This window comes from Garra rufa, chromosome 23 (genome assembly GCF_049309525.1).
Source record: "Garra rufa chromosome 23, GarRuf1.0, whole genome shotgun sequence".
Lineage (NCBI taxonomy): Eukaryota > Metazoa > Chordata > Actinopteri > Cypriniformes > Cyprinidae > Garra > Garra rufa.
The window spans coordinates 11,444,978-11,469,973 of NC_133383.1; the positions used below are offsets into that span (position 1 = coordinate 11,444,978).

The window sequence follows — 24,996 nt, forward strand, 5'->3', positions numbered from 1 at the left end:
TACCAAACCTAAAGGCATAGTGGAAAAAAAGCAAAAGGAAAATGAAACATTTGGTCCTGGTCCGCTTAGTGTTCACACTGGCATTTTCCACAGCGAACTTAAAGATATCGAACCTAAAGGCATAGTGGAAAAAGGCATAAGGAAAATGAAACATTTGGTCCTGGTCCGCTTAGTGTTCACACTGGCATTTTCAACAGCGAACCTAAAGATATCGAACCTAAAGGCATAGTGGAAAAAGGCAAAATGAAAATGAAACATTTGGTCCTGGTCCGCTTAGTGTTCACACTGGCATTTTCCACAGCGAACCTAAAGATATCGAACCTAAAGGCATAGTGGAAAAAGGCAAAATGAAAATGAAACATTTGGTCCTGGTCCGCTTAGTGTTCACACTGGCATTTTCCACAGCGAACTTAAAGATATTGAACCTAAAGGTATAGTGGAAAAAGGCAAAAGGAAAATGAAACATTTGGTCCTGGTCCGCTTAGTGTTCACACTGGCATTTTCCACAGCGAACTTAAAGATATCGAACCTAAAGGCATAGTGGAAAAAAGGCAAAAGGGAAGGTACGTTCAACTTAAAGCAGTGCTGCGGGTGTATGTATCAAAGTACCCATTCACTGATCGGTCTGCTGATTGCCGCTTTAAGTTAAATAGACGCAATGCCATCTGCTAAACTAAGCACGGTCATTGTTGGCTGCATATGATTTTATTTTCACCACCTGCAAACTCACAAGGAGCTCATACAAGGCACTTTACCTCCTCGTTGCTCTACTTTGCCCTTACGCTTGTTTGGTTTTAGATACACCACTTGTTCCCTTTGTGAAATCATGTTGCATAGCTTTACATCTTGTCATTACTTCCCGTTTTTGGTTTAAGAAGTATTTGGTCCGTGTTGCGTTTATATTTTATTCAAACTGCACCAGAGTTTGTTTGAAACCCATCTTTTAAGCGGTCTCGGTCCGCTTGTTTGGTGTGTACCAGGGTTCGGATGGCAGCGTTCACACTTACTAAAACGAACCGCACTAACAGATCAATCGCACCAGGGTTTGTTTTAATCAAACCAAACATGAGAAGTGTGAACATACCCTTCAAGTAGTTTTCGAGTAGGTCTAATGGTAATACTCAGGTACAGAAATACATTTTTTCAATTGTTTTGAGTGTTTTTCAAGCTAAATATTGTTCAAAATATATTATGAAATGTTCACCACTTAACAAGTCAGCCCTAGGCAGCCCTGGCACAATTTAACCCCTCATGACATATAATGCGAAACATTAAAAAAGGTCACTAACCGCATTGTCGTCAAACAGGTTGAGCAGCGAGATGAGGAAAGCCCTGCGGTGTTGCCTGTTTCCACGCACCATGGTGTAGAGATGTGAGCAAAGAGCAGTGTTTGTCTCATCCTGTCGGAAACCCCTGACTACCGTGTCCTTTGAATCCACGATGGCTTGCTGCACCTGATAGGACATCTTCATCCCCGCCACTGCCTTCATCTGTTTGGATAGCATATGTTATTTTAGCAGAACTTACATAATATTATAACTTTATAATATAAAACTTTATAATTATAAAAAATATTTTGAACTCATTTTTTTAGCGCATTAGTGCTGGCGATTAATTTCAGTTTAAACGAGATTTACAGATAATTTACTCACCCCATTGTCATCCAAGATGTTTATGTCTTTCTTTCTTTTGTCGTAAATAAATGTTTCTTGAGGAACACATTTCAGGATTTCTCTCCATATAATGGAATTCTATGGTGCCCTTGAGTTTGAACTTCCGAAACGCAGTTTAAATGCAGCTTCAAAGGGCTCTAAATGATCCCAGCCAAGGAAGAAGGGTCTTATCTAGTGAAACGATTGGTTATTTTCTAAAATTTTTTTTACAATTTATATACTTTTAACCTCAAATGCCTATCCTGTCTAGCTCTGCGATGTGCATGCATACTCCGTGTATTCCAGTTCAAGACAGTTAAGGTATGTTAAAAAACTCCCAGCTCCTATTATCCTTTAACTTCAAAATCATCCATCATCGCTGCAGAAGTACCGACTCAATGTTTACAAAGTGAATCTGCAAAGATGGTCAAACACCCTTTACAAAAAAAGAAAAACAATGATGTAGGATGATTTTGAAGTTGGAGAAAATGAGATGAGTTTTTCGACATACCCTAACTGTCTTGAACCGGAGTGCACAGAGAGCGCATTCGCATTAGTTTCGCTAGATAAGACACTTCTTTCTCAGCTGGGTTTGTTTAGAGCCCTTTGAAGCTGCATTTAAACTGCATTTTAGAAGTTCAAACTCACGGGCACCATAGAAGTCCACTATTTGGAGAACACTCCTGAAATGTTTCCCTCAAGAAACTTTTACGACTAAAGAAAGAAAGACATGAACATGAGTAATTTATCTGTAAATTTTTGTTTTGGAAGTGAACGTCTCCTTTAACAGTGTTAAAAATATTTACCACCCCACTCTCAACTGCTGCTTCTAACTTTTTTTTTCTTGACAAGAATTGTGTTTATTTAGATGCTGAACATCTTTACGACCACATCAAACAAGATATTTCAGACGCGCACTCCAACTTCATTTCTTCGTCAGCGCTAGTCAAACAAGCACGGAATAGGTACTGTGCTTGCAGCGCGTGGGCGCCGTTGCATGCTGTAGCCTGTATCATTTCATATCAAAGCTTGTGAGAAACTTGTGCATGCACAATGTCGTCAGTTAAGTCATGAAGTTACCGAAAAGGCGATTAAAACTTCCTTAAAACTGTACACGCATGTAATATTTGTTATATATGAGTCACATTTAAGAACAGGTCTCTGAAATGGCTCTCTAAACTGTCCTAAAGCAACCCAGCATCGTCTTCCTTATCTTACACACCCCATCAGCTCATTAGTAGAGACTTTAAGACTTGAAGTGGGTCAGCAAAGGTAAAAAGAGTTGTGAGAAAATATGATGCGTGTGAGATCCACGTCATGCTCAGCAGAGGCGGCTCTTAAAGAAATAGCAGGCAAGTAAGCTAATAATCCAGCTGCTTTAATGTCTGTTAATTAAAGAACAAAAAAAAATAGAGGAAATCAAAAACTTTTTTAGCTTGGAGGATTTATCTTTATTTAATTTAGAATTTAATGTTTGATCATTTCCTACTTGTTGAAGGGAACAGGCAAATAATGGGTTTATGTAAAGATTGTTTTAAGTTTACTTAAATTAGAATTTGCTGTTTTTTTAAAGTCTAATAAATGTTAAAATTAATAGCTCTCAATTATTAAATATTAGAGGGGAAAAACAATTTTATAGAGACACCAGTAGTATTAGTATCTGTGGTACTTAGAATAATTATTTCACATATACTGCCTTTATATTGTTTGAACTTTAATTTGAAGATTGAATGTGAAATTATTGCAATATAAAAGTATATTTAAAAACGTTAATGTTAGGTGGGATTAATCGCAATTAATTTCAGAGAAAATGTGCAATACATATATTTTTTCAGTTTTTTAAGTATGTATGGTTTTTATACATTTTTATTTCAGGGTTAGTTTAGTTATTTTAATATGTCAAGTTAAACTAAATAAAAATGAGAAATGTTGCTTTTATATATATATATTCATAAAATTATTATCCTATATATGATCAAAGCTGATCAAAAGAACAGCATTTCTTTAAAATAGAAATATTTTGTAACAATATTCCCCTACCGTTTTTAAAAAAAAAGAAATGAATACTTTTATTCAGCAAGGATGTGTTAATTTGATCAAAAGTGACAGTAAAGACTTCATTTAATATTTTGAATAAATGCTGTTCTTTTTAACTTTTTATTCATCAAAGAATCCTGAAAAAACAACAACAACAACAACAACAAAAAGAAATTGTTTCGTAGACAAAAATACATTGTATGGGTCAAAATTATCGATTTTTCTTTTATGCCAAAAATCATTATGATATTAAGTGAAGATCATGTTCTGTGAATATATTTTGTGAATTTCCTAGCATAAATATATCTAACTTTCTGGCAATCTTCCCAATACTTTAATTTTTTTTTTTCACCCTTAGATTTCAGATTTTCAAATATCCTAACAAACCATACATCAAATGGAAAGCCTATTCAGCTTTTATGTGATGTATAAATAATATAAAAAAATGACCCTTATGACTGGTTTCTGGTCCAGGGTCATATATATATTAAAATAGACAACTAATATTTTAAACTGTAATAATTTTTCACAATATGAGAGTTTTTTTTTGTTTTTGATCCAGTAAATGCAGCCTTGATGGTTTTGTGGTTTTAGTTTTACCTATAAACCAAATGCATGTTCGTTCAAATCCACTTACGTGAATGAATCCTGTGTATTTCTTATCAATCTCCACCAGCTGTTGATCAGCTTTATTCCTCATTGTAGGTTCCAAGTCAGTTCCCATTGCAATAAGATACGGAACGCACTGATGAAGAAAGAGGAAACAAGCAAGTTAAACTAAATGCTCTTTTCGACCGGCTTTAGGAGAGTTTGTGCAGTTAATACATACCTGTACAGGATGAATGAGACCTTGGCTGAGCGTCAGGGCGATAACATTGAGGGCAAAGTGCCGTACGCTGGATTGCGTGTGGAAAAAGCTCTCCAGCACCTGCTTGAGGTAGAGCTGCATGATAGAACTGCTCATGCCAGATGAGATGTCACCCATCTCCTTCAGGTCCTCCTGTTTAGACATCTTCTTCCCTGAAAAGACCAAAGACAAAGAATGAGAATAAAAATAGCTGACTGGCTGGCTACTTACCAATGATCATGAACAAGTACATTCTACACAAAAATGACACTCACACTCCCTGTCGGCTTCCTGCATGCGAGAGTCTTCTTCTTGCAAGTATGTCTGCAGATTCTTTAGCACCTGGATCTTCAAATTCACTGATGTTTTTCTGTCAGCCAGAAGGCAGTTGTAGAGGTTTTTCACATCTGAAGCAAACATTAGCCCTGGGTGCTGGATGAACAAGAAGCCTGGAGAACCAATAGATCATAGTTTTGTGCATCTGTGAGTGAAGTGAAAAGGTGAAAACAAGAAACGCAGTGATTATGGAGAGCAAATATTTACCTAGACCAATAATAGCCTTGGTCTGCACCTCCTCATCCTCATTCTTAGTGAAATACAACAGCAGCTCCAGCACTTTGTCCTTTATGACCACCTGAAAGAGAAGACGACCATTAACCAAACAGGTAAAGGAGTAAATCTTATGAAAACACTTCCAGGTTACATTTGATAGGAAATTAAATATATTATAGGGAGATTAAGACATTTTCATATTAGTGGCTTTGGCAACACGCAGTTCTAGGAACAAGCCAGCATAGTAGTTCCTAGAAAATCGATTTCTCCCTTGGGCAGCAGGAACTTCAAAGTGGCCAACAGCGCCATCTTTATGCGTGGCATTTACAAATGCCAACAAACGGTGAATGGATGCTGTGATCGGAGCTGTTTTTGTTGTGTGTCGTGGGTTTTGTGCTAAAAATTTACGTGACTGAAACGGCATGAAAATCTGACTAAATCTCTTTAAAAATGCCAGGTAGGCAGTGTTTGCGTATGCATTTCAATCAGCATACACCTGCATCACTGGTAGTTCTTATAAGAACCGTTTTAGACCCTACTCTGACGTAGAAGCTAATTTAGTTCCTCCAAACGGAGTTCCTAGAACTATAACCATTCCTAGTTACTGCAGTGCAAACACACCAAAGTGGGTACATCCACCAATAGTTATATGAAATTATAAAAAGGTTTCTCTAGTGCATGAGACATTATGTGTGACATTTCATGTCAATTAAGCACATTTTCCTGAAAATTCTTAATCTCCTAATGTATTAGGATGTTTAATTTTTGTATTTTTTGTACAAAAATTATCATAATTACTGTCAATTCTCAATTGATTCTAATTGCTGTAGTACAATACTAAAAATGTAAAATGCATCAACTTTGTCATACCAACAGGAACAATGTTTTTGAGAATTAAAAAAAAAAAGATTAAAAAAATATGAATAATGTATTATGAATACTTAATACACTTACATTTTGTCTATGCATCATTGCTGCTTTTAAAGCTGATTTAAATCATTTAAAAAACTAATAAAATGTGTTGTATTACAGCAATTAGAATGTATTGATAATTGACAGTAATGAAATCATTTTTGTACAAAAAACCCACACATATATGTTTATATACACATACACATATATATATATTAGTGGTGGGCCGTTATCGGCGTTAACGTGCTGCGTTAACGTGAAACTCTTATCGCGCGATAAAAAAAATATCGCCGTTAATCTATTCTCAAATTTGGGTTGGGAGCTGGGTCTAAACTACGCAAGCTATGATGACTTTCACCTTGATAGTTTAACGCGGATGTATACCGAAGACTGTAGTAGAATATGGTCGCGCGTTTAAGTCTCCTCCGCCAAAACACAGACGGGATCGCGTCATCCTCCATTCATAAAAAACGAATCTACTATAGCGAAATGCCACGTAAATTCGTCGTTTTTTGGATTCATAAATCAAATGTTGGTCAGTCACTTAATTCAAATCGCGATATGGACTAGTGTATGTGAAAACTGAAATGCAAAAAGACCGTTTTAATATGAATCCGATATGTTCCGTTTGCCTAGCTGTATGTATGCATTGCGGAGACGCGCTTTTACTACACGCATACTGAAACCCACGTGACGCTCCCGGTAATTTTTGGCATTTGCATCTCACATGAACAGATAAACTCAATCTCCCAAACTGCTGTGAGTGTCACTTATACCGTTTCATTTGAGAAAACTAGCATCATATCATACTGTATGACACAGAAACTTCTCGGCAACCTGTCAAAATAAAAGTACGGTGTAACATGTAATGGGCTGGGTAGGTGTTGACGTTAAAAAAAAACACAATCTAATAGGTAGAAAAAATAATTTCATTGTTAGTTAGTTAGTAAACACAAGTACATCTAATTGAACATAATTTATTTTCATCAACAAATTATCATAGAACAGCTTCATGAGCTTTATGATCCATTCTCAAAGACTTTAAGTCATTATTTGGGTAGCACACATATTCTGAATGCCTTCAGCAGAATTCAAATTAGCCATTTTAATCTAGATTAATCTAGATTAATTCCAAAATTTAATCTAGATTAATCTAGATTAAAAAAATTAATCTATGCCCACCCCTAATATATATATATATATATATATATATATTATTTGAATTAATGAATTATGTATTGGTCCCACTGATCTATTATATTCAGATATCAGATCTAAGATCATGATACCGAAATCATGAGTAATATAACTGTAATTATAATATACACTACCGTTTAAAAGTTTGGGGTCAGTAAGACTTGTAATAGTCTTTAAAGAAGTCTCTTATGCTCATCAAGGCTGCATTTATTTGATTAATAATACAGAAAAAAAACAGTAATATTGCAAAATGTTTTTACAATATAAAATAATGTATTTTATTTTAACATACTTTAAAATAGAATTTATTCCTGTGATGAAAAGCTGAATTTTTATCAGCTGTTACTCCAGTCTTAAGTGTCACATGATCCTTCAGAAATCATTCTAATATGCTGATTTATTATTAGAATGATCAATGTTGGATATCAACAGTTGTGCTGCCAAATATTTTTTGGAACCTGTGATTTTTTTTTCCAGGATTCTTTCATGAATAACAAGTTTAAAAAGTACAGTGTTTATTTAAAATTTTTGTAATAATGTAAATTATTTATTATTAACTTTTAATAAACTTTTAATTATTAACTTAATACATCCTTGGTGAATAAAATTATTAATTTCTTTTAAAAAAAAGAAAAAAAAGAAACAAAAATGTACTGACCCCAAACTTTTGAACGGTAGCGTATATTTCAATTAATACAATAAGTAAATATAATTTATTTCTTTTTACTGGGGGGAATTTATAAGACCGATTCTTAAATATAATGAAGTTTTGTGGTACAGAATGAATGAATAAATATCTATCTACAACATACAACAATACATTGCATAGGTCAAAATGGATATTAAGTAAATATCATGTTCCATGAAGATATTTTGTTAAATTTGATTAAATTTCCTACTGTAAATACATCAAGACTTAATTTTTTTGGTAATATTAGACAATTTTAAAGGCTGGTGGTGGTTGAGGAGAGATCCCTCCATATGATTGTAAAGCGCTTTGGGTGTACGGCCACACATTCAAAGGCGATTTTCTTAATATTTCATTTTTTTGCACCCTCAGATTCCAGATATTAAAATAGTTTTATCTCTGCCAAACATTGTCCTATTTATTCAGCTTTCAGAAATCTCAATTTAAAAAATGACCCTTATGACTGGCTTTGTGGTCCATGGTCACACAAAATCAAAAAAGTCATGACTGAGAATCTTACCTTATTACTGCCTTTGAACTCCTCTTGGTCAAAGTCAAAGTGTCTGCACAGGGCACCCACAGTGAAGAGTGACCGCAGCAGAGCGGGTTTATTAGAGACCAGTACGGTGCTGTTTGGGTCTTCCTGATGCTGCAACTTTAGCTTGTTTAGTGCTCCTTCACATGAAAAAGAAAAAATATGATTAACACTCTCAGGATCATAAACGAGCTAAAAGACGACTGACAGATGTTTAAATGAACTCACCATAGTATCGGTTGAAACAAGACCACACAAACTTGTAGTTATGGGTGACCTTATTAACAACCGCACCGAGGCAACTCACACAGTGCTGCACAACCTGTCAGAAACAAAGCAGATTGCATCATTAAGCTGTTCATATACAAACCGCTGGACATCAGAGCTGTTGATACAAGCTCTTCGACTGACCGTCATGCCGTATTTGATAATAAGTTTCATCAGGTCTTCTTCGATGGTAGTGAGGAAGTTTTCACTCGGATGATCCATCAAAGGAACAACCAGCTCCAGGATTTTAGCCACGTTACAGATGACCATAAAATCACTCTGAGTCTGTAAGGACACAATCAGCACTTTCACTCTCAGGCCTCTAGATGGCAGCACAACACCATTAAATGCAACACATCCAGCGTTTATTGAAAGCATACTCACATTACACTTTGTGGTCAGGTACGGCTGCATAGTCATGGCATGTTTCACCATCAGCTGTGGTCTGATCTTGCTAAACAGGTACAGCGTGGTTATACAAGCCACTAGGCAATTGGATGTCAACCCCTTATTCTCACAGTCTGCAAAACAAAGAATAACTCACCAAAAGTTCAACTAAGGTAAATCCGTTCCTTCATAATTTAAAACCGCTCATACCAGCGAGAGACTCCTCGTATTTCAGAATATGCTCCACGAGACTGTCCACCAGCTGGGTACAAGCCTTCTTGGCCGGTTTGTACGAAGCGTCCTCTTCTGATTTAAGCAGCTGTGACAACATAGATTATATCAACTGTTAGGTTATATTATTTACTTGAGAAAATACATTTCTTCCAGTTGGGGCTCAACTCAAAAAATTACTTCCTACTTTGGAAAAATGAAACAGAATGCTTATTTTACTCTTGTATCACTCCTTTGGGGTATTAACCTACAATTCCGAACCACTAAATGCACTAATACGCATTGGAAAAGCGAATGAAAACAGTCCTTGAACCATAGATGGGCAACTTACATTTTGAAGGAGCTGCTCGAACCAGTCGTAACCAGAATCCCTGCATGCAGCGACCTGAGAGACAATGATTCACGTCAGAGACACATAATGTGACCTTAAACGTGTATTAAAGTACATGTCTTGGGGTCAGCTTTTAGCCCACTCTGCAGATCCTTACCACGTCTGTGATGTTGAGAATCTTGCGAGTCATGGCCTCTTTATCATGATTAGGTGTAGGGGTGAACCAGAGCTTCTGAAATGTCTCATTTACCAATTTCTGATTTAAAGACAACAACAACAACAAAAAAATTGGTTTTAACAGGGCTGTACAATAATCATTTTTTTAAACAAAATAAAATTACACATTGTATAAAAAGAAGAAAACTAAATTAATTTATAACAATATAAAGAAAGTCCAAATTTGACTTTTTTTGCAAAAAAATATTTCTAGTTTAATAGGATTAGTTCTCTCCTGAAAGAAAATTTCCTGATAATTTACTCACCCCCATGTCATCCAAGATGTTTATGTCTTTCTTCAGTCAAAAAGAAATGAAGAAATTAATTTTTCTCTTATGAGGATCAACTGGTTGAAGGTTCAAATTGCAGCTTGTAAGGGCTCTACATGACCAGCCGAGGAATAATTGTCTTATCTAGCGAAACGTTTGGTCACTTTCTAGAAAAAGGTTTTTTTTTTTTTTTTTTAAACCACAAAGGCTCATCCTGCACTAGAAAAGGTCACATGACAGAGACTGAAGTACCGACCCAGTGTTTACAAAGCAAATGTTCAAAGAAAGTCAAACGCCCTTTACAAAAAAAAAGGTAAAACAACTATGTTGGACGATTTTGAAGTTGGAGGAGAAAATGAGATGAGTTTTTCGCCCCACCCTGCCTTGCTGAACCGTAGTACAAAGGCGAAAAACTAACCATGTGTGACTTTTCCAGTGTGATTATGCAATGAGTTAAGTCGCAGATGCAGATAAAATGAAGGATCGTTTCACTACATAAGACCATTATTCTTTGGCTGTGATCATTTAGAGCCGTTTGAAGCTGGACTGAAACTACAATTTGGACGTTCAACCCATTGATTCTCATCGGAGTCCACTATATGGAGAAAAATCCTGAAATGTTTTCCTCTAAAATCTTAATTTCTTTTCAACTGAAAAAACACAAGTCATGAACATCTTGGATGACATGGGGGTGCATAAATTATCAGGAAATTAATTCAGAAATGAACTAATCTTTTAAATTAACTTTTACCTTTTTTTTTGTTTTAATTTTACTTTGTCCAAAAAAAAAAAAACTGTACATGTACATAAATGATTTCAAGAGAAAAACGCAACTAACCTTGATGCCTTCTTCATCATTGACCCTCCTGATCATCTTTACACACATTTCTGTGATCTTGACAAAGGTGGGCTGCTCCAGACAGATATCCCGCAGGATTTTAATAACTCTCTTTCTCACACTGATGCCTGTGTCCTGCAGAAAACATTTGCCAGCACAAATTAGCTTACATGATGATTTCAAAACAATTACTGCTGACTGGAAATAGAAGTATGTATTACATTTACAATAACAGTTACAACTGTAAGTGATAATGTACAGACAGCCAATCATTACAGCTACATAAACCCAGACGGAGTAATCAGCGTAGGTGGAGGGGTCTTGTATTAAACTAAACTGGTTTACTTCATGGGTATTGGCAAAATACATACATAAATAAATGGACGGACATGAAATATTGATTTGCATATAGTTGTTAACAATTTTGTAACTATTTAAAAGGTTTTTTTTGTAAAAACAATCTTGGTGATTATTTTTTTGTTGTGTTTGACAAGGGTCAAATAGTTGTTTTTTTCAGTCATAATACAAAATGTATTTGACTGCAAAAAAAAAATCTGCAAAACAGATGTGTATATATGCAAAGAAAAGCACAAACCAGGATGCGCTCGATCAGCATGTCATAATACTGTTCAGTTAGCTGCGGTCGACTCAAAACAAAGCGCCCCAGCAGCTCTACAGCAGCTTCTCTCACACTGGTGGAATTATCCATGAGCCGGCCATGAACTCCCCGTTGCATGTCCGACTGAATCAAAATATGCAAATGAGAATTAAAAAATGCAAATGACAACATTAAAAGCATCTTTTTTTGGAGTTTTTGGAAACTGCACTCACCCGTGCCAGAATACTTGGATCCACTGCAACCACTTCAGAAAGACATTTCATTGCTTTAGTTCTCACCGCGATGGCACTTTCACCGAGAACTCTCAAAATCTACAGACACAAATGGGGTGATGTGTTACTGAGATGGAAATACACAAGAAAAATGCTGATAACTGTGATGACCTCTAACCTGTGTGAGATAAATATCAAAGCTCTGTGCAAACGGCCTCATGGAGGCCAGATATCGCACAATAAGACACGAGTCCTCATAGTCGACAGTATCAGAGTTTACTCTGTGAGAAAACACATAGCAGGTGTTAAAACGCTTCTATTGAACATTTTTAAACAATTATTTAAAGAGATAGTGTACTCAAAAAAGAAAATCGTTTTTTTTTTTTTTTTTTAACCTAATGTTGTGCCAAATGCATAAATTTCATTCTTCTGCTGAACACAAAAGATGATATTTGAAAGAATGTACATAACCAAACAGTTTCTGTTCTTTCATGCAGAATTCATAAAGATACTGTAAATGAAATTCCAGGACTTTCAAGGACTTTAAGCACTACTTTTTTGATTTTCAAGAACTTCAATCAGAGATCTTGATTATGTCTTCTATTTCAAATTCTAAAAAACAAGAAGAAAAGAAAAATATACTAATAAAATAAATGGCAAAAAATAAAAAAGCACATGCAAAGTATTACTACTAAAGTATACTACACCTTTACTATAGTAAAACCATGATTAATTGTCTTAAGGGATTTGATCTAAATCAAACAATCCGCAATCCAATGATCTGACCTAAAGCAAAAGATATGCAAACCCGCTCCAAAGTTTGGATCTAAATCAAATGATTCGCGATCCGTGCTCCGAAGTTCCAATCTAAATCGAAAAATTTGCGATCCATGCTCCAAAGCTCCGATCTAAATCAAATGATTGGCAATCCGCGATCTGGCGTTCCGATCTAAATTAAATGATTCGCGATCCAACGCTCTGATCTAAAGGCAAAGATATGTGAACCCGCTCCGAAGTTTGGATATAAATCAAATGATTCGCGCTCCGAAGTTCCAAACTAAATGAAATGATTTGCGTTCCAAGCTCCGAAGTTCTGATCTGAATCAAATGATTCGCAATCCAACGTTCTGACCTAAAGCAAAAAATTCACGAATCACACTCCAAAGTTCTGATCTAAATCAAATGATTTGCGATCCACGGTTTGAAGTTCTGATCTAAAGCAAAAGATTTGCAATCCACGCTCTAAAGTCCCGATCTAAATAATGATTTGAGAACCATCATTTCAGATCAGGACTCGTGGATCGCGAATCATATGACATAGGCCGTGATTTTGCTTAACGCAAATCATTTGATTTAGATCGGGACTTCAAATCAAGTATCACTAATCATTTTGTTTGAATCATTTAATTTGAATCATTTGATTCACGAAATGATTCAAGAACCTGTTCCGATCTAAATTAAATTTCCTATCTATACCAAATGCGATTTGAAGACCTGATCTGAAAGAAATTATTCACAATATGCAAAGTTCCAATCTTCAGGAATATTGCTATTTTCAAGGGTTTTCCAGGCCTTAAAATTCAAGAAGTAAAATTCAAATAATTTAAGCACTTTAAGCATCTTGTACAAACCCTGTTCATATTTTTTTTTTTCATACTATGGAACTCAGTGGGGAAGTAACTGGTTATGTACATTCTTCAAAATATCTTCTTTTATGTTTAACATAAGAAGAAAACTCATAAAGGTTTTTGGAACATGATGAGTAAATCATGACAAAACATACATTTTTGAGTGAACTACCCTTTAAAACAGCTATTTTATTGGCAAAATCCCTGCTGTTTGTACCTCAGTGAGCTGAATTTTGATGCCGAGGTCTTGATAACAGACCGGAGGAACTTCTTGCGCCCTTCGGCTTTCTGCAAGATCTCACTAGTGGTCTCGACGTCCCTGGCATGGTGCGTCCCATCGGACGAGTCGTCATCCCTCTGACTCTGCGATTTCATGGCTTTCTCCGTCTCAGTGCTGGTGTCCCTGAACCACTGCGCGATGTAGAACTTCCGTGCAAACTGAAATGAAGACATCACAACAACATTAAAACCAGACTCTCAGTGCTTTTTTCTTGTCACAAAAATATGTCTGAATTTTCTCACCAATAGCGATGGGTCAGTCTCTACATTCTCATTCAGGTAATTCAGCAGAGCTTTCTGCAGCTGCTGAATCTCATCCCCACCTGAGCTCTGTAAAAACACAAAATGGCATGAGCTTTTTTCAGACCAGGAGGGATTCATACATGTGAAGGGTGGACTCTGCCATTTACCTCCCCGAGGATGCGGTTGATTGAACGCTGGTCCATTTTGCTGGTGACGGCATCTTTGCGAAGACGCGCAGCCACTGTGCCCAGATAATCCAAAGAAGCCACTCTCAAAGCCATCTCTGTCTGCTTATTACTGAACTGGTGAACCTACCAAGAGAAACCATAATGTTGTGTGAGTTTGCAAGTAATGTAACAGTGCACATTCTACCTATGAAATATCAATCTGAAACTCACCAGCAGCCTTCCCAGAAGGCTCAGCAGCAGCTCTGCAGCCGGCCAATCAGGTTTATTCACTGTGGACAGCAGATCCTGAACAAAGTTCTCAAACAGTGGTCTGTAGTCATCCTCACCTTGCTTACTACCACACCTGAAATTTTAAAAATAAAATAAAATAAATAAATAAACAACAGTGAAACTTAATTTCCAAAATTACCCAATTTTTCCCTGAAAAAAAAAAGAAAAGAAATGTAGCAGTTATCTAGAAGCATATATACAGAGCACCTACCGCTCAATCCTGTGCAATAATATTATTCAGTGTTGTTTATAAAAATAAATAAATAATAAATAAGCTTAAATTAAAACATTTGGAGTCAGAGTAGAAAAAATTAAGTAAAACTACAACAATAATTTAACAATGCAGGTGTTGTTTGTCCTGAGACACCATGGTTAAGCCCTCTTGAAAACCATCAGATGACAGTAAAGCAGGTGTTTCCTGAGACAGTGTACATGTTCAGCTTAAAGACACAGCATGTAGACAAAAAGACATGCATTACTGATCCCAAAAGCACAATGCTTACATACAAGTGACTTAAGTTCATTTTTCCACAATTTAAATAGACTGAAGTGTGTGGGTAGAATAATGTCAGGGGCTTTTCTTACTTTTTGAGAAAAACGGAGAGGAAGTTTTGTGCTGTCCTCATTGCAGTTTCATATGAGTTTGTGATTAATACATCCTGATCAACCTGAAAAAAATGTAATGTTATAAAATAAGCCTAAAAGGAATAAATAAAAAACATAAAACAATTACTTATCATAATGTGACGTTTTCAACATACAAAAATACAAACCAAAATCTAAAATATGCAATGGCCTTAAACAGGGTCTTCATGCTATTGTACCTTTAAGACCACATAACAACATGGAATATGTAAATCAAAAGTTTAGCTTTTTTATTTAAAGAAGTTAATAATTGCATTCAGCAAGAAAAAAAACAACAACTTACAACACAGCAAATCAGCATATCAGAATGATTTCTGAAGAATAATGTGACACTGAACGTTGGAGTAATGATGCTGACAATTCAGTTTTTGCATCACAAGAATAAATTACATCTTAAAAACAGAAAAGTGCCTATTTTAAATTATAATAATATAATATAGCTGCAAGCAGCGATTACTGGGGTTCAAGCGCTTAAGGTATTTAAGCATATATGTAAAAAGACATATTTAGCAAGGCTGTACCTTCCTAAATCAATGATTAAAAAAAAGCATTTTAGACAGAAAAGCATTTTTTTGTCAAACAGGGTCAAACAGGCCCACCGAGTTTCATTCCGAACGGCCTTACATAAATGTTCTGAGTTTAGCAATGATATCTCATTCCGTTCAGCATGTTATAGGCAATTTAATTAAAGTAGTCCTGCCCCTTTCAAACGTTTTGGCATCTCTTTGCGATGGTGAGTCAAAAGTTAATTTTTCTTTTGATAAACATTGATTTTCACTCTACAGAGAAACTTTCTTTCGGTTCAGATCGGGCGGAAACCCTAGGACTAGTTCACAAAAGTAGGTTTTTCAAAAAATGCTAATAATAAAAAAAATGTCCAGCGTGAGCCAAGGATTCCAACGACATAAGACACTTGAGCCTGCCACTGACAATTTATGAGTTATGAGTGATTTCATACTTTTGTTCGCCGTAGCGCCCCCTTCAGGCCAACTGGGGCGAGAATTAGTTACGTTGTAGGCGGTGTGAGTACTACCATTCCTCCAAGTTTCAAGTCTCTACGACTTACAGTTTGATCTGCATGATCAGTTTTATGCTGAGATCGCTGATCCATGACCATTCTAACAATTACAAGAGGGTTTCAGCGCTACGTGCTTGAACCCCTAATTTCACAATATTGCTTTTTTACTGTACTTTTGATCAAATACATGCAGCCTTGGTAAGCATAACAGACAAAACATCAAAAAAGTCTTACTGACCTGAAACATTTGTAAAAAAAATAATAATTCAGAAATGTTTTGGGTCGACTGCAAATGTAGCTTCAGTGTTCTCTTACCTTTCTGTCATTATCATCATCCGAGTCCTTATCAGAAGGCAGATGGACCACACACTGAATGAGCTGCAGAACCAGCGCAGTCACCATCTGAATGTACATGGGCTCCCCATCCATGTCACTGCTGTTCAGTCTGAACACACAATATAGTCAATACACATGCTCATATACTGCCCTTGTCAACTGGTAGACCAGACTGTAGCATATACCTGAAATTTCTCAAGTTTCTCTTGCTGGTTGGCAGTCTGGCAAGAGATGTGAAGATCTCCTCTAGGATCAGCTGCCTGTGCTTCTCATATCTAGAGAACACCTAGAAATTGCACAACACAACAGTGTTAGATGCAGTTAGCACAGCAAAGCATAACGTAAAAAAACCTTAACAGCACTGGTACTTACAGCCGTCACTAGTTTAATGGCACAAAGCTGCAGCTCACTCACATTCTCGACAAAGAATGGTGTGATACCTAGGGATGACACCTGTAGAGATACAAAAGCACAGATTTAATAATTGACCAAATCTAGTTTCTGCTCGATTCATTAGCACATGAAATGTTTGTCTTCGTAATATTTCGCCAAAATGTAATAACTTTTGCAACTGCGAGGACTGACTGCAGCAAAGAACATGAGATGCAGCAGTCAGGTATCAGTCTCTCACCTGAAGGATGGTCGTGTCAGTCAACAGCTGAATCTCCAACAGTTCAGACAGGTTACTGATAATGTCACAAACTTTGTTGTAAAGCATGACAGTAACTTTCTGCTTATGCGTTGAGCACTTTGCTCGCTTGGCTTTCGAGCTTAGCGTTCCACCTGAAACAGAGCAAGAATGGAAATAGTTTGGACAACTGTTGGGATAGCGAGGCATGTGACCAGCTAATGACAAAAAAAAATCTGTTTTTTACCCATTCAATATGACTTTACAACTACAACTATGTTTTTATTATTACAAATATTTTTTAAATAAAAATATGTATATTATTGCAGTAATACTACTGTACTGTATAGAATAACATTAAAATTGAAATGCATATATTTTTGAATGCATTTCTAAAAATTACACAATTCATGAGGGTCATACTTCAATTTTGAAAATAAAGAAATCCAGAAATATGAAAAAACAAACAAAAAAACATCAGTGAATGACATATGCCACACATCCACCTTGTCCTGACTAGTGTAGTGTAAGTTTCCAGTATCAAGCAATTTTTAAGTCCAGAATAAAAAAATATGATAACATTACAATACAGCCAACAGGAACACTGATAATAACGGACCAATTAAATTTCACAAAAAGAATCTTGTAGGTTAGGGCACTGTGTTAAGGTGCAAGACTGACCGCCATGAGGGTTCACTCTGTAGACGGGGTCGTACTGCGGATAGAGTGTGTTCTGTAGATGGAACTTTGTGTACTGCAGGACCCTCTCGATAACATCCTCAATGTAAACGGCCTTCGGCATTCGTGCTGAGGTCATGATGTTAAGAGCCGTCAGACAAGCATCAGCAGATTTGGTGACACGTTCCATGATGAGGTCACGCCACAAGCGCTCCTCGTCGTCCCTGTCGTTGTCCTGAAATCACAAGGACAGGGAAGCTGTCAGTGAGAGTCAATGGCAGAGCCATTCCGTCAGTAGAAACTACAATGATGCTTACATGATTCATGAGGGTGGTGAGCTTTGCACCATCCTGAATGTTCTTTTCCAAAATACTCTGGACCTTCACCATCTTATCAGATGGAATCTGAAAATGAAAACAGTTGAAGCATTAAGAGATCAGGTATTTAGGATGTGCCCTGTCTCTTGAGACTGGTCCCAGGTGATCCTGTACCTACCTTATGCATGATGCCCATAGCCTTTATTTTGGCTGATTCACTGCTTAACTCCGAGAGCTGGTGTTTGCCGAGGAGCAGCTCCTGAGGAATCTCATCATCATCTGCATTTATTAAATCAATTACTGTCAAACTTGCAGAAGCATTCTGGTTTAACAGAATCTGAAATAATTTGAACCTTCAATGTAATAATTTCTCCACATTTGCACATTTACCTAACGATGTCAAGTCCACATCTTCAAGGTTTTCGAGAATGTTGTCAACACTGGTGGAAAATCTCTTGAATGTGGAAGAGTCCATCATTTCTGTGGAGCACAAGGTGGATTACTAAAGATCTCAGCATCTCAGATTGCTCAATGCTGATTGGAAACTGCAAGCTGCAAACATACCATCTTCAGTCAGTTTGGGCTCGTAGGCTCTCCGCTTTTTCTGCTTTTCCTTCTTCTTCAACTTTCGGGCAACTGTTGTTAAAGGATGTCAAAGATCAGTTATTTCTACGCTTCAACCCAACAAAACTGTCAACACTGCTGACATAATAAATGCTAATGTGTTTAACTGGTCACTTACGATCACTGAGGCTGGGCGGGGGCGAATCTTCTTCCGAGTCCTCAGGACTGCGTTCTCTATATCGACTGCCTGAACCTTTCCGGCTGTCAAAGTGACCTCCACTTCGCCGGTGATCTCCAGAACCCCTCCGGTCCTTTTCTTCATATTCCCAAGCTTTGTCTCTGTCCTTTTTTGAACGCTTTGAGGGCACTAACAGCCAGAAAGACAACACATTTCAAGGGAAAAGCTACTTAAACTATCTCAACTCCAAGTATTTAAGCAGAGAAGAAATTATAATTCAGAAGAAATATTGGTGACAATATAGTTGTTGTTTTTTTTTTTTTTTACAAACATGGGTTTGGTTATTCTTGATCCTGATTCAGATTAAGCAGGCACATTAAGTGTGAAAACAATATTTGATTCAGTTTTACTTACGTTCTACAGAACTACTATCATCATCTGAGCTGACTTCAGCATACTTGGGCTTCTCATTAGTGGAGCTGCGTCTGCGTTTATTCATTTTCACCCTTTCACACAGTGGCATACGGGAATCCATCTCTGCCAGCATATGAGGAAGTTCCATTAACACTGAATCATTAAGGCCCCCACAGAGAGGGCTACTCAAACTCCTCAAATGCATATTTAGACAGTCTGTCAAATCTCTGTAGAATAAACTAAAAAAATATTTGTTTTCACTGGTCATGAAAACAGGAGTCACAGAGACTTACCTCCACGTGATTTTCCATGAGACGACCTGCTCTTGCTTGGCTTGCGCGAATTACTGATCAACTTCTGGACCTCATCAATGGAAAGTTTCTGCAGAACAACAACAGGTTTGGCGCCCTTATTGAGGTCCTCCACCAGGTCCAGTTTTTCCAATTTCACAAGTGGCTCGGCAAACAGTTCTCGTCGCATTTCCTGCATCACGTTACCATCTTTGTCCCGCTTCAACTTGGGAATGACAAAGTTCTTTAATGCACCCGATTTACCCCCCAGTAGGTAGTTGGGAAACTCTGCTGCTTTACTCTCTGAGGACGGAGGCTTGTGTCCATCGAGTCGGTTCTTGTCTCCACTCCGTTTCTCATCTTTGTTGTTGGAAGTTTTGTGGACTGACCGTTCAGGTTTTGTTTTAGTTTCTGTTCCACTACGAGATTCCTGCTTCACACGAGGACTGTCAGGACGGGAACGCTGCTCAGGAGACCGCTTGTCCCGGGACTCTGTTGATTCTGTGTGACGTTTCTTTTCTTGGTCTCGATCCCCTTCCCGATCTTTGTCCCGGACCCTCTCCTGTTCCTTGTCCTGATCTTTCTCTTTTTCCCTGTCCCGATCTTTTACCCGCTCCTTGTTCCGATCTTTCTCCCTCTCCTTGTTCCGATCTTTCTCTCGCTCCTTGTCTCGATTTTTAACCCGTTCCTTGTCCCGATTCTTCTCCCGATCTTTTTCCCGCTCCTTGTCCCGATTTTTAACCCGCTCCTTGTCACGATCTTTTTCCCGCACCTTGTCTCGATCTTTCTCCCGCACTTTGTCCCGATCTTTCTCACGCACCTTGTCTCGATCTTTCTCCTGCTCCTTGTCCCGATCTTTCTCCCGCACCTTGTCTCGATCTTTCTCCTGCTCCTTGTCCCGCACCTTGTCTCGATCTTTCTCCTGCTCCTTGTCCCGCACCTTGTCTCGATCTTTCTCCTGCTCCTTGTCCCGCACCTTGTCTCGATCTTTCTCTTGCTCCTTGTCCCGCACCTTGTCCCGATCTTTCTCCTGCTCCTTGTCCCGTACCTTGTCTCGATCTTTCTCCTGCTCCTTGTCCCTCACCTTGTCTCGATCTTTCTCATGATTTTCCCCTTCTTTTTCTCGTTCCAGGTCCCGATCTACGTCCCTGTTGTGCTCAAGCCGGCTGGACTTGTCCGGTCGTCGGACTTTGGTGCCTTCACTGTCCCGATCTTTTTGCCTCTCTTCTTTGCTCTCTCGAGTTGACTCTGACCGTCCTTCCTGTTTTCTGGAAGTTTCATTACTTTTTCCCTCAGGCCTCACTTTGTCAGGTTTACCGTCATTTCTGTGCTTGGAGAGATCCGATCTCTTTTCTGAACTCACTTTGTTGGAGATGTCCCGACGGTTCTCGTGCTTGTGTTTGGGAGTCTCTGGTCGTCCATCTGAAGAAGTTTTCTGCGGCGTAGTTTCTATCCGTTGCTTGATGACTTCTGGACGACCATCTACTGTCCTCTGGACCTCTCCATCAGTCTTTGATTTGAGACGCAAGACCCCTGTAGATTCAGAACTATCTTCTGGCCAGCGCTGGGCCTCTGTTGCAGGGACAGGACAGGAGTCCACTGGCCCTTCCACCCTGCCTGCCTGCTGCAGGTCTATACTGACCATCAAGGCTGGCCGACTGGCTCCGTTACTAGCAGCACTAGCCTCTTGAGGTACCAGTTTGTTCCCAGCATTGCATCCGCCACCCACGCCAGGTGTTCCAGAAGCTCCCGCGGTGCCCGCAGCTCCTGGTTCCTGAGGGTACGAATCCTGCTTTCTCTTCTTCAGAGGTTTATCTGCAGAGTTAGAATCACACAGGTAAGAAGCAGTATTCAACACGTTTATATTTTCGAGTTAAGCTTGCTCATGCAAATTTCTGGTTTCTATGGTCAGCAGGGCACTGCTGTGTGGTTGTTAAGCTGTTTTAAGTAGTTAACATGTTTTGTGTTTGCTCAGGTAAGGTGTTACAACATTATTATGTAATTGTTAGAATGTTCTAGGTTGTTGCCAGGGTGCTGCTTTATTGTTCTCATAAGCTTCTGAATGGTTGTAAGCATGCTACTATGTGGTTGCTTAGGCAGCTGTTACTATACAGTTGCTAGGATGCTCTAGGTCAGAGGTTCTTAACGCTAGCCTCGAGGTCCACTTTCCTGCAGAGTTTAGTTCCAACCCTAATCAAACACACCTGAACAAGCTAATCAAGGTCTTGAGGATCACTAGAAAAATTGCAGAAAAAGTGGACCTTAAGGGCCAGAGTTGAGAACCCCTACTCTAGGTGGTTACCAAGGTGCTTTGTGATTGCTAATGTGATCTTATTGGCAGTAAGCAAGTAACCCTTCGGTTGTCATAATGTTCTAGGTAGATGCCAGGATCCTACTATGTGGTTTGTAAGGTGTTCTGAATCATTGTTAGTGGTTGCTAGGATGTTTGCCAGGGCATTTCTTTGCAGTTGCCGAGGAATTTGTTTCTAGGAAGTTCATGGTGGTTGCCAGGATGCTGCTATTTGGTTCTTAAGGTATTCTGAATGGTTGTTAGAAAGTTACTACATGGTTGTGGATGGTTGCCAGGACATTGCTTTGTGGTTGCTGATTGTTTTTCTGACTGGTTTCTATTATGTTACTATATGGTTGCTATATAGCTTTGCAGTTGCTAAGGTAGGGTGTTACTATGATACTATGCATTGCTAGGATGTTCAGGGTGGTTGCCAGGATGCAAGTATTCTGCATGGTTGTTCTAACAACCGTTACAATGTGGTTGTGGATGGTTGCTAGGACCACTTTTTGGTTGCTAAGTTACTATGTGGTTGCTAGGATGTTCTAGGGTGGTTGGCAGGGTCCATATTTACAATTGGTAAAGTAATTTGTTACTATATTACGATGTGGTTACTAAAATGTTCCAAAGTGGTTGCCAGGGTCCTGCTTTGCAACTGGTATGATAAGTTTCTACTATATTACAATTTGATTGCTAGGATGTTCTGGGGTTGCCAGGGTCCTACTTTGCAATTGGTAAGAAAAGTTGTTACTATCTAACAATGTGGTTGCTAGGAATGTCTGGGTGGGTGCTAGTGAACTACTTTGTGGTTGCTAAGGTAAGGTGTTACTACGCAGTTACTAGGATGTTCTGAGTGGGTACCAGGGCATTGCTTGCAGTTGTAGTTATGACTGTTGCTAGTACCTTTACAAGCACCATTAATAAAAGCTGTCATACAGTTTAAGGCATTCAGAAAATTGATAAAAAGCATGCACGTCAAGTGACAAGTAGAAAATAAACAACCTTTATCTTGAACTTCCTTAGAGCAGCGTTCTCGTTCTATAGCGGATTCCCTCTCAATCCTTTCGATCTCAGCAAGAGCGTCCAGCTCTGCCTCGTCGTAGGGGGTTCCGCTAACTACCCCGGGTTGCTTGGCTGCAAGTGCCCCAGTGTTCTGTAGTACGGGAACCTGCTGGTAGGCCGACTGCTCACCCGAAAGACACTGTCCTGCGGAGAGCCGTTCCTGGGGGTTCCGGTGGTATGGTAAGCTATTGCACGACAGTTCATTCTCAGCATCTGAGCCATGCTCTACCGCCGACAACGACTCAGCTGACTGTTCTGTCTCAGAAGACTTCACTCGAGACAACTTTATTGTTAGCTTTGTGGAGTCTTTAGTGGGTGAGCTGACAATGTCATACATGGCACCTTTACCCCCTTCCTCTTTTATTAACTTTTTCTGCTTCTTTTTCCGTTCAGGAGAGTCCAACAGGAGGTCAGGAGCAGCATCTCTTGGGGAGGTGTAGGGTGGAGGAGACTGAAGAATCAAGGGCGGCCGAGATCCAACTGAAATTGGACCAGAAAAGTCATACTTCTGTGCAAATCAGCAATATGGCAACATATTTAGAGCTTTTAAAATGAACCAGTTTGTCTGAGTTTAAACGTTTTAATTTTTGCATCTTTTATCCATTTTTTAAGTCTTGACTTTGTCCAAACACTCTACAAGATCCCAAAAGCAAACAACGCAGGATGATAATATACAATCACCCTCTGTACTGTAATACTACCAAAATCTCAGTTAACCAAATAGTGATTGATCTTTCATGAATTGCGAGCTCAGAGACTGTAGTGTACACTATGAGTTTTTAAAAGCTTAGTTTAAATGTGTGCGATAAATAAACAGCGCCAATAAATGTTTGTTGAGATAATGTTCTCAAATGAAAAGAGCAGATGCTTGGACGTTACATCACATCTTAACAAGAGGAGAGTATCATTTCTCATGAGTACTTGTGAGAACAGCAAGCATACTCATGCTATACAGACAACTACAAGTGTATGTGTAAAGGAGGTTCAACCTACCTTTTGGAGTTCCTTCACTTCCAGCTGGGGAGCAGACGGAGCGTACAGAAAAGGAGGCGTTTCTCATAGCGGGGTCACTCTCCTGTGAAACCACAGACAACATGGGTGAAAAATAAGCTATTAATAAAGATCCAGGCCCAATCTAATTAACAAATATTATTTGGAGGCAGAAATATATGTAGGGTTATAAAAACTTCTACTGGCAAGCACTCACATCATTTCCGAGTCTCTGGACGATGCTGATGTACTCATCGTTGGAGCAATGCCTCGCATTATGGTTGGAGTTACCCGACACTTGACAGGAGACCTTGTTGTCATGGATGTTTCTAATGCCACCAGGAACTATTGGACTGGATACGGATACTGCAACACACACAGACACAAAAAACAACTTATTCACTGATTTATTTTTATTTGGAATAACCTGCAGTGATTATTTGTTCACGATAAGAACAAGAATATGGATTAAGAAATTAAATACAGATTTCATTTTTTGATTTTAACAGCCAAGGATGGTTTTCAGACACACCATTCAGCAAGGGACGGGGATAAAAGAAGATTCACTAAGAACAAATCTTATTAAAACCGCTTTTCCTTGAGCCTTGAGGTGTTTTAAGACTACAGATACTGAAAATGGTGACAATCCTCTTGAGGTTCTCTTCAGGAAGGAGAGCAGGGACTCACCTTGCTGGATCTGTTGGTGCTGAGGGTAGCTGGGTGGGTGGCTGTACTGCATGTATCCTGGCGGGCTCTGTGGTGCATACGGGCTGGGCACTGGACTGTTTTGCTGGGGCATGTACCTGGTACCAGAACCAGCCTGAGGTTGAACATATCGGCTGTCGAGTAAGAGCAGAACTGGTGAGTATACAGACTGGAAATGGAACCAGGTTTTTCTGCATATTTTAATTCCTTTAATCACACTTACCTATCTAACCCACATAAAAAGGAAACTGGAACAGTACCTGGGAGGGCTTGGAGTTATAGTGGTTTGCTGGTAGTTTGACGCCGGACTTCCATGCATTGAATTCTGAGGCATCTTGTACGGTGGTATCATTGGCTGTTGCATTAAACCTTCAAAACATAAAAGAAAGTGTCAACAAATCATGGTTTAAAATATTGACTTCATGGGGAAAATTACATGGCAATGCAAGCTCACATTTGCCACGCTATATGATTAGAACTCTA

The 24,996-nt window shown here is 38.5% G+C and overlaps 1 protein-coding gene across 1 annotated transcript in view; it reads right to left on the bottom strand.

Moving 5' to 3' along the window:
* The window catches only part of nipblb (NIPBL cohesin loading factor b), a 42,655-nt gene that overhangs the window by 5,341 nt on the left and 12,318 nt on the right, over nucleotides 1–24,996 (bottom strand). Inside the window, exons 5-42 of the mRNA XM_073829355.1 lie at nucleotides 24,774–24,882; nucleotides 24,496–24,647; nucleotides 24,026–24,174; nucleotides 23,812–23,893; nucleotides 22,759–23,298; nucleotides 19,470–21,281; nucleotides 19,177–19,299; nucleotides 18,763–18,951; nucleotides 18,585–18,656; nucleotides 18,411–18,500; nucleotides 18,199–18,299; nucleotides 18,021–18,107; nucleotides 17,707–17,938; nucleotides 17,029–17,180; nucleotides 16,770–16,850; nucleotides 16,583–16,683; nucleotides 16,377–16,506; nucleotides 14,984–15,066; nucleotides 14,339–14,471; nucleotides 14,108–14,251; nucleotides 13,941–14,027; nucleotides 13,636–13,856; nucleotides 11,969–12,071; nucleotides 11,791–11,889; nucleotides 11,555–11,701; nucleotides 10,960–11,094; nucleotides 9,794–9,892; nucleotides 9,637–9,690; nucleotides 9,285–9,393; nucleotides 9,072–9,208; nucleotides 8,832–8,972; nucleotides 8,649–8,742; nucleotides 8,406–8,560; nucleotides 5,080–5,170; nucleotides 4,812–4,985; nucleotides 4,519–4,709; nucleotides 4,327–4,434; nucleotides 1,290–1,490 (exon numbers count right to left, since the gene is read on the bottom strand). Of these exons, the coding sequence (XP_073685456.1) occupies nucleotides 1,290–1,490; nucleotides 4,327–4,434; nucleotides 4,519–4,709; nucleotides 4,812–4,985; nucleotides 5,080–5,170; nucleotides 8,406–8,560; nucleotides 8,649–8,742; nucleotides 8,832–8,972; nucleotides 9,072–9,208; nucleotides 9,285–9,393; nucleotides 9,637–9,690; nucleotides 9,794–9,892; nucleotides 10,960–11,094; nucleotides 11,555–11,701; nucleotides 11,791–11,889; nucleotides 11,969–12,071; nucleotides 13,636–13,856; nucleotides 13,941–14,027; nucleotides 14,108–14,251; nucleotides 14,339–14,471; nucleotides 14,984–15,066; nucleotides 16,377–16,506; nucleotides 16,583–16,683; nucleotides 16,770–16,850; nucleotides 17,029–17,180; nucleotides 17,707–17,938; nucleotides 18,021–18,107; nucleotides 18,199–18,299; nucleotides 18,411–18,500; nucleotides 18,585–18,656; nucleotides 18,763–18,951; nucleotides 19,177–19,299; nucleotides 19,470–21,281; nucleotides 22,759–23,298; nucleotides 23,812–23,893; nucleotides 24,026–24,174; nucleotides 24,496–24,647; nucleotides 24,774–24,882 (6,908 nt within the window). The remainder of the gene's footprint in view (nucleotides 1–1,289; nucleotides 1,491–4,326; nucleotides 4,435–4,518; nucleotides 4,710–4,811; nucleotides 4,986–5,079; nucleotides 5,171–8,405; nucleotides 8,561–8,648; nucleotides 8,743–8,831; nucleotides 8,973–9,071; nucleotides 9,209–9,284; nucleotides 9,394–9,636; nucleotides 9,691–9,793; nucleotides 9,893–10,959; nucleotides 11,095–11,554; nucleotides 11,702–11,790; nucleotides 11,890–11,968; nucleotides 12,072–13,635; nucleotides 13,857–13,940; nucleotides 14,028–14,107; nucleotides 14,252–14,338; nucleotides 14,472–14,983; nucleotides 15,067–16,376; nucleotides 16,507–16,582; nucleotides 16,684–16,769; nucleotides 16,851–17,028; nucleotides 17,181–17,706; nucleotides 17,939–18,020; nucleotides 18,108–18,198; nucleotides 18,300–18,410; nucleotides 18,501–18,584; nucleotides 18,657–18,762; nucleotides 18,952–19,176; nucleotides 19,300–19,469; nucleotides 21,282–22,758; nucleotides 23,299–23,811; nucleotides 23,894–24,025; nucleotides 24,175–24,495; nucleotides 24,648–24,773; nucleotides 24,883–24,996) is intronic.